We start from the raw sequence: 19,556 nt of genomic DNA, 5'->3' as shown, positions 1-19,556 counted from the left end.
ATTACTACAGAAACAAAGACAGCGCTCTTCCCCGGACCAAGACGTGTAGCGCCCCAGAGGGGGGTGGTTGGTTGTAAAGGAGGCGAGGGAGAGAACGAAAGGGTGTTATTATGCAGGAGCATATTCTATAGGCATAAATCAACATAAATTATGTTGTCATTTCCTTTAATAGTTTGACTAATTGAAGAAGAAGAAGATGTAATGGTTAGAGATGACTCTCAATCATTTTAAGTGCGGCAAAGCTGTGCAGATGACTAAAACCATTAGGAATAGATGGCAATGAAAGTACTAGCATATTAGAAAAGGCTTTAAATGTGTAACTTTTATTTCTCTAAATGGTAGCAATAACTGAAGACAGAAACTTGGCAGGAAGTCTCTCCGTCTCTCTTAAGGAAGGATCTACAGCATAAAGGGGACGTATTTTGCAAATTCTGGTTTTGCATGTTTTTGTACTTCCATTTCGGTTTTTACTGCTACTGAAAAAAAGCCCAACCGCTTAAAAAAAAAAATCCACCCAGCTTTTGGAAATAATCTAATGTGTTTTGGTTTCTGGAAATTAGCTTTTTCAAAAACCTTTGGAATGTAACGTCACAAATCAACAGGCACTGACTCTCGCCTAGCAACCCCAGTGAAGCCCACCCTGTTTCCTAGCAACCCCAGTAGAGTTCCGCCCGTCACCTAGTAACCCAAGCTGAGTTCCAAGATATTTGGTCAGGTGGAAAAGACAAATATTTTGTTGTTGAGTTACCATCCAGAGGACTTTTGCTTTTCAAAAATGTACAGCTGAATTATTGCGCATCTGTTTGAAGCCATTTTCACATGTGAGCGTAAACGTTGACCAGACTAAAATCTCAATTTCTAAGAATGATTTTGTGAAAAAAAAATTTTAATGAACATGTTTTTTACAGCCCATAGAGATACTAACTTGCTCAAGGTAGCATAATAGATCACCTTTAAAACTGCCACCATACAGCATAATCCCAACCTAACATCAATTTGATTCAAGAGTCTGTGCTATATAAAATATGTCTATGTTACAAAACCAGAGAGCACCTTCAGACGATATTGCACCACAGAGAGGAATATTGCATTTGATATCCCCCTTCTCAGAACATCTTATCTCTAGGGAGGAGGAAAAGGAGAACAAGAAGGCAGATGCTGCTGTTTCAAATTAAAGTGCAAGGACTCAGCGGAGGAGAGGAAATGTTGCGATCAAACTAATGCGTTTGATGATGTGTGCAGGGATTTCTTTTGTGACGGCTTATTTTTATGTTAAAGAAAAGCGTGCAGATGACAACGAAGATCTAATTTGTTATCCTTTGTACTAACTAAAGTATTCTTAAAGTCTAAATAAAACATACTTTTACTATACATATGTACTTTGCCTTGCAGTCAAGTTTTTTGACTTCACAACCACAAACCTCAATGCATTTTATAGGAATATTTTGTTTGTGATATTTCTTTTAGCAGTTACAAATCTGCAAAAATCAATTTGGCCTGCTTTTGTATTGGAGTCAATGCTTTGTGTAGAAAAATACCTATCGATGCAATTACAGCTGCAAGTCCTTTGGGGTTTGTTTCTACTAGTTTTGCACAGACACATTTATGAAAAATAGCTCAAGACCAGTCAGATTGATCAGGGAGCCTCTGTGAACTTTCATTTTCAAGTTTTGGCAAAGATTCTCAGAGAGATTTTACATAATAAGCCGTTCCATTTGACCTAAAATAAGGGTAGCCAAGGATCCAGTCTTCAAGAGCCAAAATCTTGTATGTTTGAGATTTTCTGCAGTCCTAAATTGAATCAGTATTATTCTAAGAATTTTATGACCTACTGAAAATTAACATATCTAAATAGTTGGCCATAAGCCATTAAGTTGTGCCTCTAGAAGTATGTTTACCTCGCTACCCTGGTGTTTTCTGTCAGGATTCACCCTGTTGATGAAAATAATCCCTGCAGCAGTTTCACAATAGGGACCTTGTATTTATGGCTTTAGCTCTCCAACACAGTGTTTTTTTTACACGTAAGCTGTAAATTTATGGCCCGTACCTGAGAGATCCCCAACCGCTGGGCCACAAACCAATACCAGTCCATACGTCTTTTAGTACTGCACTGCAGAGAAAGAATCAGTTGTTTGTTTTTGTTTTATGTTTAATCATAAGATGACCATAAAGCGGATTCGCTTAATAACAAAATCCTCTTAGTAAAATTTCTGTTTAGCTCTCTTGAGACACTGAGAATGTGAGATGTGACGGTATTTTGAATGCAGCAGGATGGGAGAAGGAAGAGCGGTGTGTGTCACTGCATAGAGAATCAAATCCTCCAACATGTTAAAAAGTATAAACTTTATTGGTTATGAATGCATTTGCATGGCACTATAAGCTGAAGGGAAATGATGGGCATTTTTTAATCTTCAACAAAAGTTAGCAGCGAGCTACTTAAATGGTTATAGAAAAAAAAAATAACTCGAAGAAACAATGACGATAAAAGAAATGACCAAACTTCAAGTGTAGGTTTCTAGCAAGAATCTACAGCTTGTGTAAATTCAGAATCTCCTCATGCTACATGCATACATAGAGTCGCCATCTGGATTACTTTCTGCGGCTTATGAGCAGAACTAATCTCTTTTGTGTTTATCTTTGGAGAACAAGACGCCTTCTTTCTTACTGACAGCTCCAACATTTTCTATGGAGATTATCCCAGGCGCTCACATGCAAAGGAACTATTTTCTGCTGTGACACCAAGTGATAGTGATGCTAATGTTTGGGTAATATGTTTTTCAAGGTGCAGTCCCGACAGGTTTTGCATGTTTTTTAAAATAAATAAATGTACAAGGAGAGTGGATTAGTGCTGAAATGATTTGCTTTTATCTTTTATGTCGGTCAGACAGAAATTTTTTGTTGTTGTTTTTTTTACTAACCTCCAGTGTTTTTTACAGGACTTTGCAGGACATGGAGAATCCCCAGGTCACTATATGCAACAAGGGAGACCAGCACTACCGCAGCTCACCCAGTAACCAATCCTCCTCCAGCGATCCGGGTCCATGCGGCAGCAGCAACTGGTCCCAGCAGCCCGGATATGATGGGTAAAAGAAACATAAATGAGTTACTTTTCCTTTTTGATATAAAATAGTCTCTCTATGATTATATCTTCTTTTTTCTCGCTGTTGTGAATGCGGCTTCAATCAGTGCTCGCACTATTTCTAAGACCTGGCAATTTTTCTGCATGAAATGACCAAATCATCAGTGTGCTTTTGTCGTAACACGTTTTTTACAGGAAATAATCCACCAGAAATGTTATACTGTGCTTGCTACGGCTTAGCAACACAGAAGACCAGATGGTGTTTTATGAATATCATGCATGAGATTTTTTTATTTCTTCATATTTCTTGGAACTTTTTGGAGCTTCTGTTTTTTTATTTCAAACATTAACACTGTCTCATATGCATTTCAGTTCAGTATTTTTAATGATTCTTACTTTAAAATCTTCTCCGTACACAGCCTTTGAAACCAAAATGTTCTAAAATTAATTATCTTATTCATTACAAATTTATAAGCAGAACGTTACTTGGCCCAATCTTATCAATTTAATAAGTTTGAATAGATGCCTGGATTATTGCCTCTGAGACTGCAGACAGTGCCGGCATATTTTTGTCCATCTTGACTCAAATTCAACACCTACATCTGTGAATGAATGATTCTAGACCTTCATTAGAGCTGCACCCTCCCCCTTCTTTGCCTTTAAAAGCCTCAAACTTTCTCTGAACTGCTGAGGACCGCTGAGGCTTCTCCAGACCAGACGACTGATCTCCAGTTAGCGTCTTTGTTGAAGATAACGAGACACCCTGGCCCCTGTAACCCCGATTAGCCCTCGAAGCGATAATTAAGACCTGCATTGAAAAATGTGATTTTTCTTTCCCTTTTGTCAAGAGCAAGGAACAGCTTGGCATGTTGAGCGGAATGAAAACAGGCCTCTCGCCAGAGCTGTCTGGCAGCTTCTTTATTCTTTTATAAGCTCAAGTGATTTGACCTTAAAGAAACTTGAGCTAATTGCTTTAAATCCGCGGTAGGTCTTTTGAAGCCTTTCTTTGACTAGGAAACAAAGCTCACACAATAGATTGAAAATCATTTTGAGCCTTTTTTTTTTTTGTGCCTTTTTTCAGGTGTCCCTCCCCTATACTGCATGAGCGGGCGGGCGACATCCAAGGAGCCGATGGAGAGATTCGCAGGGAGAGAGAGCCCACCCTGGAAAGAACCAGATCTGCAGGTGAATCTAATCGAAATTCAAGTTTATTCTATATAAAGATGCCGTATAGTAAAAGCAAAGTAATGTAGAGATTGTATTATTTATGGGTTATTTTCTTTTAAATATTGTCTTTCATGGTTCTCCACAGAGGCCAAATGGCACATACCCTCCACGAAGATCCTGAATCCTCTGAAGCAAAGGGAAGGAGGAAAGGACTCGCCAAACAAGCTTTCCAGGGTGAATCTCTTCTCTGCAATCATTTAGGTTGACTCAAGCTGACAGCATGACATTTGAGCATATTCTCTACATTGTTAGGTTTCTGGGACTCAATGGTAAAAAAAACAACAACAAAAAAAACATATCAATCTACATTCTTCATCAGTCTCAATAACTCCCTAATAAGCAAGGACCGTATGTATGTTTTTCACAATTAACATTAGTTGACTGTCACTAAAGATTATGTTTTTTATTGAGATGTTATGTTTTTAACAATTTAAGTAAAACAAAAAAAAATGCAAGAAATTGGAACACAATTTATTTCTAATTCTACTATACAAATTTGTCCTGCAGCATTTGGAAGTTTAACATGCAACCTGATGTTGCAAGTGGTTGTTTAAAAAGATTTAAAGGGAAAGAAAAATAGGGATTCAAAGTTTCTGAACCACTTTGACTGTAAACAACGGTTTAAAACAGCATGAGGCGAGAGGGAACAGCTGGTTCGTCCATCTAGGTCGTCAATGTTTCGTTTATTTTACCTTTTGGATCCTGCTGGAACCAAACTAACGCAAAATAGTTTGCATTAGTATCTCTGAGAAAAAGTTACTCAGAGAGGCAAGAATTTCACAAAGCAAGTAGACATTTAGTGCAAACAAATCTGTTGAATGAGAATACGGATTAAGATTTTTAGAGTTTCAAACCTTTAACTCACCTAAAGTTGACTAATGGATTAATTTAAAACAAGATATTTCAAAGAAGAGACATTCTTTAGAGCTTAACGTTTACATTTCAATAAAGATGAGCAAATGTTGAAGATTCAGGAGGTTGCTATGACTAAAAAGATCTGTTGAGTATTTTTCTTTTCAAATGTTTTGAAAGAGAGCAGTTAAATGTAAGACGCAGGTCAGATCGGAGTGTTTTGTGCATTACGACGACCTCAATGTTTTTAAAAGCTGTGCAGCAGTTTCAGACCTGCTTTGCTCCTCGTGTGTTTGATTTAGAAATGGACTTTACAGCCACCAGGAGCTGAACTGTGCTGCTATTATCTCGCTCTTTCCAGTTGTCACATATCCTTCATCAGCAAGCAACCGTGTGCCTCATCCCATCACCATTTCTGGCCATCTCACACTTTTCTAGGGCATATTTTAGTAAAATTGTTAATATTTTATTAGCCTTAGTCTCTCCTGTCTATTTTATCTATATTTTCTTTTTTCTTTCTCCGTTTTTTGACTCAACATCAACTCATCTTCTTCCTTATCCAACTAATTGCTCCTTTCTGTCAGTTGGTGCTTTAAGCTATGTTTTCATTAACCCAGGCTTTCTACATAAAAGAAAAAAATCAAACCTTCCTCTTGGCACAGAGCTCTTTTTTCCCCCTCATCTGCTTTTGATTCAATGTGATTTAAGTTGCATCCACGATTTAACAATGTTGAGCATAGCATAGTAAATAAAGAGTGTCAGGTCAATTTCATGTAATTTTATAGTTTATTTTCTCAGTCTGAGATTTACTAGTATCACATATTACTCAGTCTTTACTTTGGTTATCTGTTAGACTTCCTTCAAATTAGATTAAAATCACACCATGAACATAAAATAGAGACGCAGTGTGTGTGAAAGAGGGCTGTAAAAACATTAACACTCTTATTTTTAAATGTTTCCTGTGCATATACCTAGTCTACCCTGCTGTCTGACAGGCTCGTCTCTTGTAATAACATCAGTCAGAGTGGAATCACTCCGAACCCTCATCGTCTGGCACAGCGAGTCCGTTAAAGCAACTATAAGAACAATCTGCAATTACCTGACCCAGTTTCATTTCTCTTTTCCCTTCACCCCTCTCGCCCTTTCCCTCTCTCCACCAGACTGGCGATAAAAACTCAAGCCACTCTAGTAGCAACACTCTTTCAAGCAACGCCTCCAGTAACAGCGATGATAAGCACTTTGGTTCTGGAGACCTGATGGACCCGGAGATGCTGGGCCTCACCTACATCAAAGGCGCCTCCACAGACAGCGGCATAGACACGAATCCCTGCGTGCCCCCCGGAGCCCGGGTGTTGCTGCAGGGCAGGGTCGGGGAACAGGGACACCCCTGGGTCTCTGAGCACCACGAGGACGAAATGACAGAAGAGGATCATGGGAAACTATACTTGCAGCAAGGCTTCGCTTCAGCCATCATGGGTAGTCACGTGACAGAGGGCAGCATTGGAGACCTCAGCGAGATTTCGTCTCATTCAAGGTACGATACAGATGAAGGTTAACGCTTTAATTTCTTCCTGATGGCTTTACAACAACGTTTTTCTGGGTTTGCGGAAGCATTGGAACAAAAAACTGATGGCTTTTAACACCTTAACGTTTGAAGTTCACAAAATGTCAACTAAACTAAAAAAAAAAAAAAAGATTATTTGCCTTGGCCCAGCCTCGAAAAACATCAAATGAAGAGGGGGACTTCCTCCACTATACGACTGGAATAATCAAGGCAAATATTTTCAGCATCATTTCGATTCAGTTCACTTTTATATTGCAGAACAGGTCCACTTCATGTCAAGGAACAGTACTACTACAGTATATATATCCAACTGCATCCAGTTCAGTTTGGCCCAATAATAATGCATCACAGTAAAATCCACTCTACTTAGTGCTGTTTATTTAGCAGCAACGGCTGAAGGCCCTTTCCAAGACGGAGTCAAAGGTAATCACAGAATAGAAAAACCAAGAATACTTTCTGTAGAAAAGAAAAGCTGAATATTCTGAGTTAATAGTAGAAAACACTCTACTTTCTTTGTAAAGAAATGCAAAGAAATGTGGCTCTGTATTGTCCTAGTAAAGAAGCCCACCCAGTTTTTGTAGTAGATATACGTACCTTCATCACCAGGTTCAGAAACAAGGTACAGAAGCACTGAGTGTTTTTTGTTTTGGAAGGAGATGCAAACTGAAACAGTTACTTAAATAGTCACAGAAGCACCATGTCTACCTTCTGTAAAAATAATAATAAAAACAGACAGATCATGAGTCAGTGGTTGCTCTTTGATACTTTTTCATCTTTATTGGTAATTACTTTGCTCTGTGTTTGCTCAATCCGAGCCGGGTCACTGAACTGATTTGCGTGTGCTGGAAATTCACACCCTTTGTTATGCTACATAGCTCACAGCAAAATCCTCTGTTCTGGAATACATCGGCGCTCGCAGACAAACACCACGACCGCCAAACTATCGAGCCCGATACTGGATCTGTTCTGCCAGACACACGCAAAATTACATGCACAACTAATGGTCTGTGTCTGTTCATTGACCTTCTCCTCACCTGGTGGTGCTTAGTGTCTGCTGAGCTACCACCCGGCTTATCCAGCTGTGCTGAAGCCGGCGGTGGTCGCTGCTCTCCGCCTGAAGCAGCGCGGGGGGTCAGGGGGTCTTGTGTGATCCCAGTTCCCATCGACAGACTGCGGTCCTTGTGAAGGAAAATGGGGGAGGGGTTGTTTTCATTCACGCTTTGCAAAGAATAAAAGAGGATCTATTGTTTTAACCAGCAATCTAAACTCAGACTGTTTTCACATCTGGGTTGGTTTAATGTTGGAGTAAGGAAAGAGGGAAAAACTGTGCCTTGACAACTACTGTAAAATATTCAGTTTTATATAATTTATTCAGAAAAAAATGTTTTCAAACCAACCTCGCCCTTTGCAAAAAAGTAGTTACGACCCTTGGCTGCGACAACTGGTGTTTAAGATAACTTGCAATGAATTTGGTTGAATTATTGTCCTGCCGTATAATCCATCTGCTCTTCAATTTAACGTCAGATGTTCTTCTTTAGGATTTTTGAGTAAAGAGCTAAATTTATGATTTTAACAATTATGGCAAGTTTTACAAGTCCAAAAGCAGAACCTAACTGTCATTTTTTACTGTCGGTAAGAATCTTTTTTTAATGAAATGTTCTCAGCTTTATATCGGATACAGTAGGACACACCTTTGAAAAAAACAACAACATTTGTCTGTCAGTTTAGAGAATATTCTAAAAACGTTTTTGGAATCATTGAAAGGAGTTTTACCTCAAATGGAAGATGAGCTTTTTTGATCTGCTGGCAGTGGGTTTGGTCTTGGCGCTCTTCTATAGAAGTCATCTTTACCCATAGATGTTGTTCTTTATGTTTTTGTGACGTCCCTAATAAACTGTCGACGGGCTCCTGAAGTGAATTTGGTGACTCCTGGTGAAATTCTCCACTGTTCAATGTTTTCTCCATTTGTTAATAACGGCTCCCAACCTGGTTTTGCAGGAGTCCCAAAACTTTATAAATGGCTTTTTAACCCTTTTTCAAATAGAATTGAATTAATTTGTCATTGGCTTCCTTTCATTTGGATCATGTTAGTGTATTACTTTTGGAGATTTTTTTTAACTGTGCAGAAATAATACGAGTTATCACATCGTTTCATGATTTAACAAGATGTGTGAATATTTCTACAGATACGTTAGTTAGATAGCTCTTTCCCTTAAGTAAATAAAATTATACCTGGAAATCTGATTTTTTTCTCTACTTACCCAGGATGTCTTTATCTAAAATTAAAATGTGTACAGAATGGAAATCAAAAAGGGAGCAAAACTGGTTTTACAGCACTGCACGTTTTAGACTTAAGCTAAATTAAGAGAAAATAAATGAACGTTTGTGGTTGCTTGACCATGATTACATCCAGCCGAAAGGGGCAGGCATTCCTCAGTGACCCTCAGACATAAAAAGGCTGGAAAATCTCTGGTTTTCACACATTTGGTGAGCGTTCAGCATTCTCAGCAAACAGAAGCAAGCAAACCATCATTTCTTGGACATATTTTAAAGCTTTACAGCTTTGAGGTTGACATCTTTATGGAGTTCATTATTGCCTGACTTTTATTTGAGCAGTCGTAGTGAAAGTCCTTGGCAGCCAAGAGACGTGAAATCCTAACTGTCGGCCATCATCATAAATGGAAAATTAATAAAGGGAAAACCCCAGCTGAATGTGGGACTCTGATAATGACGGCATGCTTATTTTTAAATCGCTGTGATTTAAAGCATATTCACAAAGCACATGAAGCCATTATGAGTTGGGGAATGTTTCGACCACCCTACTTACAATGATTAGATTTTGTCACAACAGAACAAAGCTGGCGCTGGGGTAATATTTCTGTCAGCAAACAAGTCATTACTTTGACCAACCAATCTTAATTTCAAGGGTGAATTCACACCAATAACATGATTAGAAACAGTTTTCCACATACATGGAAGCGTGTGAGTTGCTTTGCTCGTTATGCTTGGAGACCCATAAATCAGCAGGGGTCAGAGCAGCAGATGTCTGAGGAACCTCTGCATAGCACCGAGAGCAAGAGGAGGAAATGCCTCTTTGTGGTTGAATGCACTGAACCATAAATGCGGTCTGTCATTTGATATTTGATGAAATATTGAAAGGACAAAGTTCAGCAGGAATACGAGCATGACAGACTGGAACTGAGTCGTCTCATGAAGTAGGTTAAAGGGGAGGTACTTTTATTTGGAGGGGATTATGTCATCCTAGCTGGCTGCAATGCTGACCATTCATGAACCATTGTGAGGTTAGGGCTGGACAATATGGCGGAAAATCTTATTCCAATTTAACCGTTTCGTATCAGTCTATCAGTAATTATTCGTTAGTTTTTTTTTGTTTGTTTGTTTTAAATATCAGAAATACTATCAAACCTGTGGCTTGATCTTTACAAAGTTTTCACTCCACACCGTCGTTGTTTATTTTTTAGCAGTTATGAGGCACGGTGGAGAAAACTTAACTTGCTGCGGCGTCAGGCAACTAAAGAGTGAGCGAGTTAGGCTACGTTCACACTGCAGGCTTTAACACCCTTATTTTTTGTGAAATCTGATTTTTTTTTTTTTATGACATGTATTTGTCTCACCCGTGAACTGCAAACGACCTTATTGATACACGTCTATCACGAATTTACATTGATAATATTAATAATACATCAAACCTATCTAGCATTTTTAGGACATTAAAAGGCACGTAAATAAATATATTTAATATATTGTTATTGATTTATTGTCCAGCTCTATCTGACAATAAATCATTTGACTAATTTCCATACATCTGCCAGGTTGTGTTGCAAGCATCCATGTTTTTTTTTTATTGCTAATGCTTCTTTTTTGTTATTATTATCACCATTATTTATGTTTTGTTTTGTATTTGGTTATTTCATTTCATTCATTGTTTTGGTCATGTTTGAGTTACGTTATGCTTTATTTTTGCTGTTTGATCAGTGGCTCACACCACTCTGGCAGTCCACTGGCCCGCGGTGCCAGGTACTGTATGTCCGCTGACTCCTCCAAGGTGTACACCATCCCCCAGACGAGCAGCACAGGGCCCGAGCCGGGGCCCAGCTCCGAGGCCTGTGGACAGGCACGCACACAGTCCAGCTGCAAGCTCCCAGAGAGCATGAAGACAGCTGATGATGATGGTGATGATGGTGATGCCCACTGCACTGAGGGACCTCCCAACATTTCAGAGTGTGGGTGAGTGTGTGAGAGACAGAAAAGGTCTCGAGAGTGCACGAATGAGGTCATCAAAAAATGAGGACAACGTCACAAAAGCACCTTACTTATGTGGTTTGAGTCCATTTTTCACAATTTACCATTTTTTAATCATGCAGAGCTAAATAATTTCCCTGTTTCATATCATCGTTGTCAAGTTAAAAGCCTAAAAGCTTTAGTCACAGTTTGATTAGAGATGCAGAAACCAATCAAACTATCGATTATTTTAGTAATTGATTATTCGGATGATTAATCGGATAGAAAAATTGCCACATTTTGCAAATTTTTCTTTTAATCACTTCTGCGTTTTTATATAACATTAACAATGCATTAAATGTTTTATCACCTAAAATGCAATAACATAGCAGTTCTACAATTAATCTACAATGATCAAGTGTACACACTTGATCATTGTAGATTAATTGAGTCATTTTTTTTGCAATAACCAATAAATAATTGGATATTGAAGGATGCTTTATAGGAGATTATTATTTGATTTTTTTAACAGAATTTGAACAGGTGAAGCTAAAATGAGGCTTCTTGATGAGTTCTGGGTTTTACAGATAAATAAGTTTTTTTACATCTTAAATACAAATGTATATATTTCTTGTACAGTTCTGGCGTAATTACTGCTCTGAGAATGTTGTTCTTTCAGCAGTTGGTCTTCTTAGAGTCTTTATACTCCGGTTAATAATTAGTCGATTACTAAATCAGTTGACAATTATTCCACTGATCAATTAATACGATAAATCATTTCAGCCCTCTTACATGAATTAAAAGTAATTCTGATTTAAAACTGCAACTGGAAAGCAGCTTGGAAAGCTGTTACAAATAAAAGCAAACAGCTCATTGTATATATTTTTGTGTAAAATCTTATTAATGACAGAATATTGGCATTTTCATATTGGCCCTTGCCTATTTCTTTTACAAATGTGTGCATTGGCTGAAAATAAGAACTTTTTTCAGCACGATCCTTAAGACAGAGCTAAAGTGCCATGAAGATATGTTTAATACAAGGTGTGAGCTTTGGTATTTAAGGCTCAGTGCCTGTGATTTTTTCTGCCTGATAGCACCAGGTGTGAAGCCTGCTGTTGGACCAGTTTCCTTTCAGACCCTCTGCATTGTCTTTCCCACTCAGAGCTTATAAACTGGCCTTGATTGAAGCCGACAGCCACAAAATAAATAAGCTCAATGAAGCTGCTGACATAATACACTTGACACATGTCACATGTCGTTATTGATCACTCATCTGATCTCAGGTCCCTGTGGATTGCGTTGCTGGGTCTCTGACAGATCAGCAACTCTGCTGCGAGCCATGCGACGATCTGTCACACCCTCCACAGAGCAGCAACCAGAGAAACGTATGCAGTCGCTTAGAAAAGTTCAGAAAGTCCCCTTTCTCTTTAGATGTTGTATAAGGATTGATGGCTGACAGCATCTCCCTGATAATTAAATGGCCCGCTGCAGGGAGGGTTAGATGTATGTAAGTACTCGTTTGAGGGTGTTAGAGACAGCTCTGGGCATGTTTTGGAAGAGCGAAAGTGAGATCTGCCCTCGAAGAAACCCCCAGCTTCGGCTTCCGAGTAATCCAATTGAGGCTGTGAAATTTGCTGTGTGATTGATCGCGTGCACTGAAGCCGTCTTCTGCCGACTTATGAAAAAGCTCCGTAATTCATTTACCCTCCCCACTGCTTGTTTATATATTCCTGCCGTTTTATTTCTTCTTACATAACAGTGTCTCATGATAAATGGCCTAATATTACTCACAGATATTGCTCTAACGTAATGAAGTTTCTCTTCCCCTCTTTGTGAAGTTTTCCCATTTGACCTAACACTGTATGAAATGCAGGATCTGTTTTAATGCTTCTAATCCCAGGCTGCTTCTGATTCTTGTTTCAGAGGAGCGGAGAGCTTGTTAGCCTTCCTTCTCAAAATGCTGTCTGAGCGCTCCAGGTACACGGTTATAGTCGAACCCGGTGGCCCTGATCTGACCCAGCCTGCTCCCCTGCACACCATCACAACCCCCTTCACCCCCCTTTGTCCTAGACCATCACGCCACTTGAATGTCATGACCGGTCTCAAGTGCCAGTCCTGTCAACATGTGACACATTCAAGGGGCAACCAACTGTGTATCTGTAGCTGTGACATTTCTGTAGTTTCTTCCACACAACCCCACTCTTACTGTAACTGCAGTTTACCTAGAACTTCAGACTATAGAATAAGATTTCAGTAAAATGTAGGCAGAATGTCTGAGAGCTTTAGCATCAGGCTAATAGCAATGCTTTCCATTTTTATTTTTTTCCACATTACAACCTAGAGCTGGACTGTATGGCTGAAAAACATACAATATAAGCGATTCATATCAGTCAGTATCGATAATTATTGATTAGTTGTTTTTTTTTTTGTTTCAAATATTTGAAATACTACCAAACAGATGGCGTGACCTTTCCTGTTTTACCCAGTTTTCACTCAACGCGTTACTGTTTATTTTTAAGCAGTTATGAGGCAAGATGGTGCGATTCGAGTGTCTAGCGCGGCGAGATTTGAACCGTTTTGAGCATTTGAAGCGGCAAGAGCATCCAACGCGTTCAACGTAAATCAATGGCTACAGCAGACACATCTGACGCACCCTCGACGTGCCTCTACAGATTTTGATTGTAAACCAGATGCGCCAAGCGCTAGGTGTAGAGCAAAATGTCAAGCGTCTGCATTCAAAGTGTACGCGCATCGTATTAGATGCGTCGGACGCGTGCTTTTGGTGTGAACGCGCCATTACTCCAGAGGTTGTTGCTAGGTAACAAAAGAATGAGTGAGTTGCTAGGTAACCAGAGAGCAAGTGAGTGAGTTAATGCCACCAACCTAGTTTAGGTGGCTGTGAAAGGTTGAGCAACTAAAACCTTTCCTCTGCCTACATCCCCCAGAATGCAGAGCTGTTCAGAGAAAGTATTGAATATTCTGTCAGACGTATTACTTTGTTGATATTGACTTATTGTCCAACCTTACTCTAGACATGTAGAGCTGATAAAAACACACCCAAAAGTGATGTGTGGTATTGGATGATAATTTGGTTCTACAAATGATAGCGAGGCTGAATACATACCAAACACATTTATAAAAAAAAAAAAATCTTTAAAGTTGTGCCTTTTTGTATTCATTGTCGAGAAAAGTCGAGCTCATCCCACTTCCCCATGCTGGAGATTTTAGTTTAATAATAACAATAAATAAAGTTATCTTTAAAACTGATTACACAGGTGACATCAAGACCCAACAGTAGAGTCAGACGGTAATAAAATTAATCTGGTTGTGTGTGTTGTTATTGTGTCCTGCTTTAATTCTACTTTTTTCTATTTAATCATAAAAAAATCATAGTCTGACAGAAGGAGAGTTATGAAACAGGAAAAGCAGGTTTCCTGGAAAAAGAGGAAGTTTCCAGCCTGCAATGATTAAAATAGTTCAGACTGCTCATTTTGGGCATTAAAGGTTTAAAGAATAAAATCTAAACATTTTGAGTAATTGGATAAAACCCAGAGTAAAATACTTGAATTAATAATGATAACTTATAATTAAGCTAATAATTAATATTGGTTGATGTTGGTTTGATTATAAGAATATTTAACACTTACTCTTACACTTATGGAAGTACTTAAAGGTGAAACAAGTAACTGTAACATGGTGTCAAATGATTAGAATAATGAATTATTATTGGTTTCTTTTCAGAAATGTCTGTAAGAACTCACATTATGATTATAAGAGTAACTAATAAGTAATGGTTATTATAATATTATAAGTGAATGCTAAATCAGAGAAACTAAAAGGGTATGAATGTGATTTTGACATTGAACTGGAAATGGTGTAAAATGTGTAACTGTAACTAAAGGTCACTGATGTTGTGTTAGAGGTAGATGGTAGGTGAAGGGTCAGGTGGAAAGAGGAACTGATGGGAGAGCGGAGGTGTCCAACGCCTTATTGCTAAACTTCAACTTACCTAAGAGAAGGTTAGACACAAGAGGACTGTTGAGCAACTCGGGGACATTAGAACAGACATCAGGTCATGTCCAAAGATGGTGATGAATATGAGATTATCGGTCCAAGCAGTCAGCCAATGAGACAAAGCTAGCCAATGCAAATGCACCAAAAGGGTGGGTATATCCTATATAAGGTGAGTGCAAAGAGGAGTCTTTGGTTGGATCCTTCAGGCAGCTTCGAGCCAAGATCGAGATGGACAAAGAACTCTGCAGCTGAAGAAGAGCCGGGGCCACAGAACCGAAGACTGTTCTGCACATGGGGACCAACCCGTTAGCCCCGCAACATGTGGCTTCAAATCGCACTTTTCTCAGCTGGGTTCGAGACCCCAAAGACAAAGCCAAAGACAAAGACCAAGGCAAAGATGAAGATAAAGACAAAGATAAAGAACAAAGGCAAAGAGGAAGAACTGGTGTGTTCCTTCCGTGAGACCAGCTCGTCTACATCTCGAAGGACCAGAAAGATCGTGAGACGAGGAGAAAGGAGCTACAGAGCTGCAAGACAAGAAGGAGAGGGCCGCTACGAGCATGAGGAAGTCACCCTGAGGCCCAAGATCTGCCGCTCTGACTCAGTACTCTTCCTGTACTGGGAGCCTCCTGCTGCTGCAACACCTTTTTCATCATCAGGCCAGTTCTGGGGTTCAAAATGCCAAACTCCGTCCGTCTCTCTCAAAGTTTTTCTTTTTTAGTTCACAGTGTCAGCATTAGGGAAAGATAGGCTAGATTATTGATTTTACTTATTTGATTATTTCTGCTACTGATTTAAGCTGTACTGACCCTTGCAAAATTGCCTTACTAATAAAATAATTAGCATTAAGAAAATCTAAAAGATGTTGTGGACATTCAGTTAATGAGTCACCTTAAAGTTCTTTGATGGTTGTAAAATAGCTATGAAGTTTGATTCTGGGAGGAGAAGGTGGAAAATGTTTTATAGGTTGCTTTTAGCCAAAACTAAAACAACACCCTTGGGACTCGCCCGAGTCACTAAAACCAACCTGGTTCAATAACAAGTGCAAGTTGTAATAAGAGAAAGAGCGACCGTTAACAGGTGTGCTCTGTGAAACTAGCTGATTCCGGGCTACTTAATCTGGCTAATTCACAGAGTGAAAAAGGGTGGGACATCTGGATGGAGGTCGTTAGAAACCAGGCTAGTCTTTCTCGCACCCAGCTTAAACAGAGTTTACTTCAGTTCTGGGTAGGGTAAATCTCGGCAGATTTAGGAAACTCAATTCACCCGTTAGACGGAGAGCTGGGAGCAACATCTCCCTCCTCTCAGAAGAGGAAGTAGAGAGAGAGAAGGGGGGGGGGGTGTTGTGCAACAACAAGGTGGCGCCCAACGTGGGGCACCGCCCCTTGAGAAGAGGTGGGCCCATTTCAATTGAGTAGGAAGGACCTACGTTAACCAAGTCAGTAAAAACAGAGAGGCGAGTATCTGAATAGCTCACTTGGAGGCTAGCTCTTAAGGAATAGAGTTAGTGGTGACTGATCCGGCTGTCAGTCACAACCCTCGCAGTAACTGTATGGCATGCAGGTGAGGGAGAGCTTCTGCTGAGGATAGACTCGAGTATCCGGACGAGAAGCCAGTAGCCAATAGCCTAAACCCATCCCTGCTTGAAGGCTAAAGAGAGGCTTTGGGGGAAAGGCGACTCGAAGACAAAGACAATCATAGATGAAGGAAAAGAAGAAGAAGAAGGATCAAAACTCCAGCAAACGTCAAAAGCAGAGCAGGAGAGAAGATGAAGATCGATCCCTGTCTAGATCCCTGTTCCAGTCAGCCCCAGTGAGAGTGATTCTGTATGGAGAGGGATTTGAGACATGGACTCGAGTGAATCAAAGGAAGGTTGTCTTTGCTGGAATCGAGAAGTGGGACAGTTCTCCCAGAGGAAGGGAGGTCCCAGAAGAGTACGGGGACGAGGTCGTGCGGAGCGTGCATGGGGCCCTAGGACATGCAGGCGTACGACCCACCCGTAAGGAGCTGGAAGAGCATGAACTTTGGATCCCACTGAAACAAGTCCAACGCGTGCTGAGGGACTGTGAAGTGTGTGGAAAATACAACGCAGGTCGCCGAGGGCAACGGTTGGAAGGGTGTTCATCAAAGAGCACATTACCCAGGGCTTCAGTCTGCATGGATGTAGCAGACCCCATGGATAACAGAAAAGAGAGGTCAGGAGTACCTCTTGGTGCTGATGGACATGATGTAACAGTGACAGCTGTAGAAGAGTAGGTCTTCCCCTGCAGAGAAACTCCGTTCACGTCACGGAAAGCAGGAGGGCGGAGGCGCTTCTCCTTTTGGCCCAGAGAGGGAAAGGGGAAGTTGCGGTTTGCAGTGTCATTGAAAACAGGGCAGAAAGTTTGGATTAAAGCTCAAGATCGGCCTGCAACAATGGTGATCAAGCTCAAATTCAATGGAAAGAATTTTGTGAAGCAAGTACTGCACTGCAAAACAGTACTATTAATGAGGAAAGGGGTCCACAAGGTCAGTGCTCAAGCCAGTTCTTAGCTAAAGCGAACCAGAACATTGCAAGAATCAAGCAACATGCCATCACGTGTTAGATTTTCCACTATTACAGGATGATTGCCATTCAAAGAACAACTTCAAGGCTTTGACTGGGAGGGCCCTGAAGAAATTGGATTATGCTAAAGAAGAACTCCTGTCACAAACGGATGGATTAAAATGGAAAAGGGACTGAAGTCGTGAGGAAGGAGTGGCATCATAGAGAACCACAAAGATCATCCTGCAACAAAGCATTGAACACCTGGAAGGGGAAGGGTCAACAGTTTCCTCCCAGGACCTGAACAACTTCTGATGCCTCCGACAACTCCAGTACCCCTTGATGACCTCCAGCGACGGAAAAGGATTACGATTGTGGATAAAGCATCCTGCTGCTTATGCTTTTTGTGTTGTTCTGCTGAACTTCCAGATTTTTTTTTTTTGTGAAGTTTCTGCCTCAGTCCGTCAACTCATCAACCTGTCCATAAGGAATTGCCACATCCTGAAGAATCGACAGTTCATCCAGCTGAGGATCAGAGCGACCTGGGTTCTCTTCGACATTCATCACTTCCTGGGAGGCATCAAAACTCCAAGGAGGGGGTGTCAAAGAGCAGTGGAGTTTTGAGACTCTGCATCTTCACATCACAAGCTGCTGAGTCCTTTGTGACGACTGAGGATCTGCATCTTCACATCACAAGCTGCTGAGTCCTTTGTGACGACTGAGGATCTGCATCTTCACATCCCAGAGGACCATCTTCTCTTTCCAGGGGATGACGACGCAGACCTGAAGGAGGGTGTTGGGTTCCCAGCATGTGAAAGGTCCGACCTCGAGGAGGGGGTGTCGAGAAAAGTCGAGCTCATCCCACTTCCCCATGCTGGAGATTTTAGTTTAATAATAACAATAAATAAAGTTATCTTTAAAACTGATTACACAGGTGACATCAAGACCCAACAGTAGAGTCAGACGGTAATAAAATTAATCTGGTTGTGTGTGTTGTTATTGTGTCCTGCTTTAATTCTACTTTTTTCTATTTAATCATAAAAAAATCATAGTCTGACAGAAGGAGAGTTATGAAACAGGAAAAGCAGGTTTCCTGGAAAAAGAGGAAGTTTCCAGCCTGCAATGATTAAAATAGTTCAGACTGCTCATTTTGGGCATTAAAGGTTTAAAGAATAAAATCTAAACATTTTGAGTAATTGGATAAAACCCAGAGTAAAATACTTGAATTAATAATGATAACTTATAATTAAGCTAATAATTAATATTGGTTGATGTTGGTTTGATTATAAGAATATTTAACACTTACTCTTACACTTATGGAAGTACTTAAAGGTGAAACAAGTAACTGTAACATGGTGTCAAATGATTAGAATAATGAATTATTATTGGTTTCTTTTCAGAAATGTCTGTAAGAACTCACATTATGATTATAAGAGTAACTAATAAGTAATGGTTATTATAATATTATAAGTGAATGCTAAATCAGAGAAACTAAAAGGGTATGAATGTGATTTTGACATTGAACTGGAAATGGTGTAAAATGTGTAACTGTAACTAAAGGTCACTGATGTTGTGTTAGAGGTAGATGGTAGGTGAAGGGTCAGGTGGAAAGAGGAACTGATGGGAGAGCGGAGGTGTCCAACGCCTTATTGCTAAACTTCAACTTACCTAAGAGAAGGTTAGACACAAGAGGACTGTTGAGCAACTCGGGGACATTAGAACAGACATCAGGTCATGTCCAAAGATGGTGATGAATATGAGATTATCGGTCCAAGCAGTCAGCCAATGAGACAAAGCTAGCCAATGCAAATGCACCAAAAGGGTGGGTATATCCTATATAAGGTGAGTGCAAAGAGGAGTCTTTGGTTGGATCCTTCAGGCAGCTTCGAGCCAAGATCGAGATGGACAAAGAACTCTGCAGCTGAAGAAGAGCCGGGGCCACAGAACCGAAGACTGTTCTGCACATGGGGACCAACCCGTTAGCCCCGCAACATGTGGCTTCAAATCGCACTTTTCTCAGCTGGGTTCGAGACCCCAAAGACAAAGCCAAAGAC

The 19,556-nt window shown here is 40.2% G+C and overlaps 1 protein-coding gene across 2 annotated transcripts in view; it reads left to right on the top strand.

Annotated features, from left to right (window-relative positions):
* The window catches only part of sipa1l2a (signal-induced proliferation-associated 1like 2, genome duplicate a), a 120,957-nt gene that overhangs the window by 79,714 nt on the left and 21,687 nt on the right, over positions 1-19,556 (top strand). For both annotated transcript variants that reach the window (XM_088013034.1, XM_088013033.1), the window contains exons 12-16: positions 2,937-3,083; positions 4,161-4,264; positions 4,392-4,480; positions 6,319-6,692; positions 10,719-10,970. In XM_088013034.1, the coding sequence (XP_087869160.1) occupies positions 2,937-3,083; positions 4,161-4,264; positions 4,392-4,480; positions 6,319-6,692; positions 10,719-10,970 (966 nt within the window). The remainder of the gene's footprint in view (positions 1-2,936; positions 3,084-4,160; positions 4,265-4,391; positions 4,481-6,318; positions 6,693-10,718; positions 10,971-19,556) is intronic.

The sequence above is a fragment of the Poecilia mexicana genome, unplaced genomic scaffold (genome assembly GCF_051168715.1).
Source record: "Poecilia mexicana isolate PSO_F unplaced genomic scaffold, ASM5116871v1 scaffold_15, whole genome shotgun sequence".
Classification (NCBI taxonomy): domain Eukaryota; kingdom Metazoa; phylum Chordata; class Actinopteri; order Cyprinodontiformes; family Poeciliidae; genus Poecilia; species Poecilia mexicana.
This window is presented reverse-complemented; position numbering and strand designations above follow the sequence as displayed.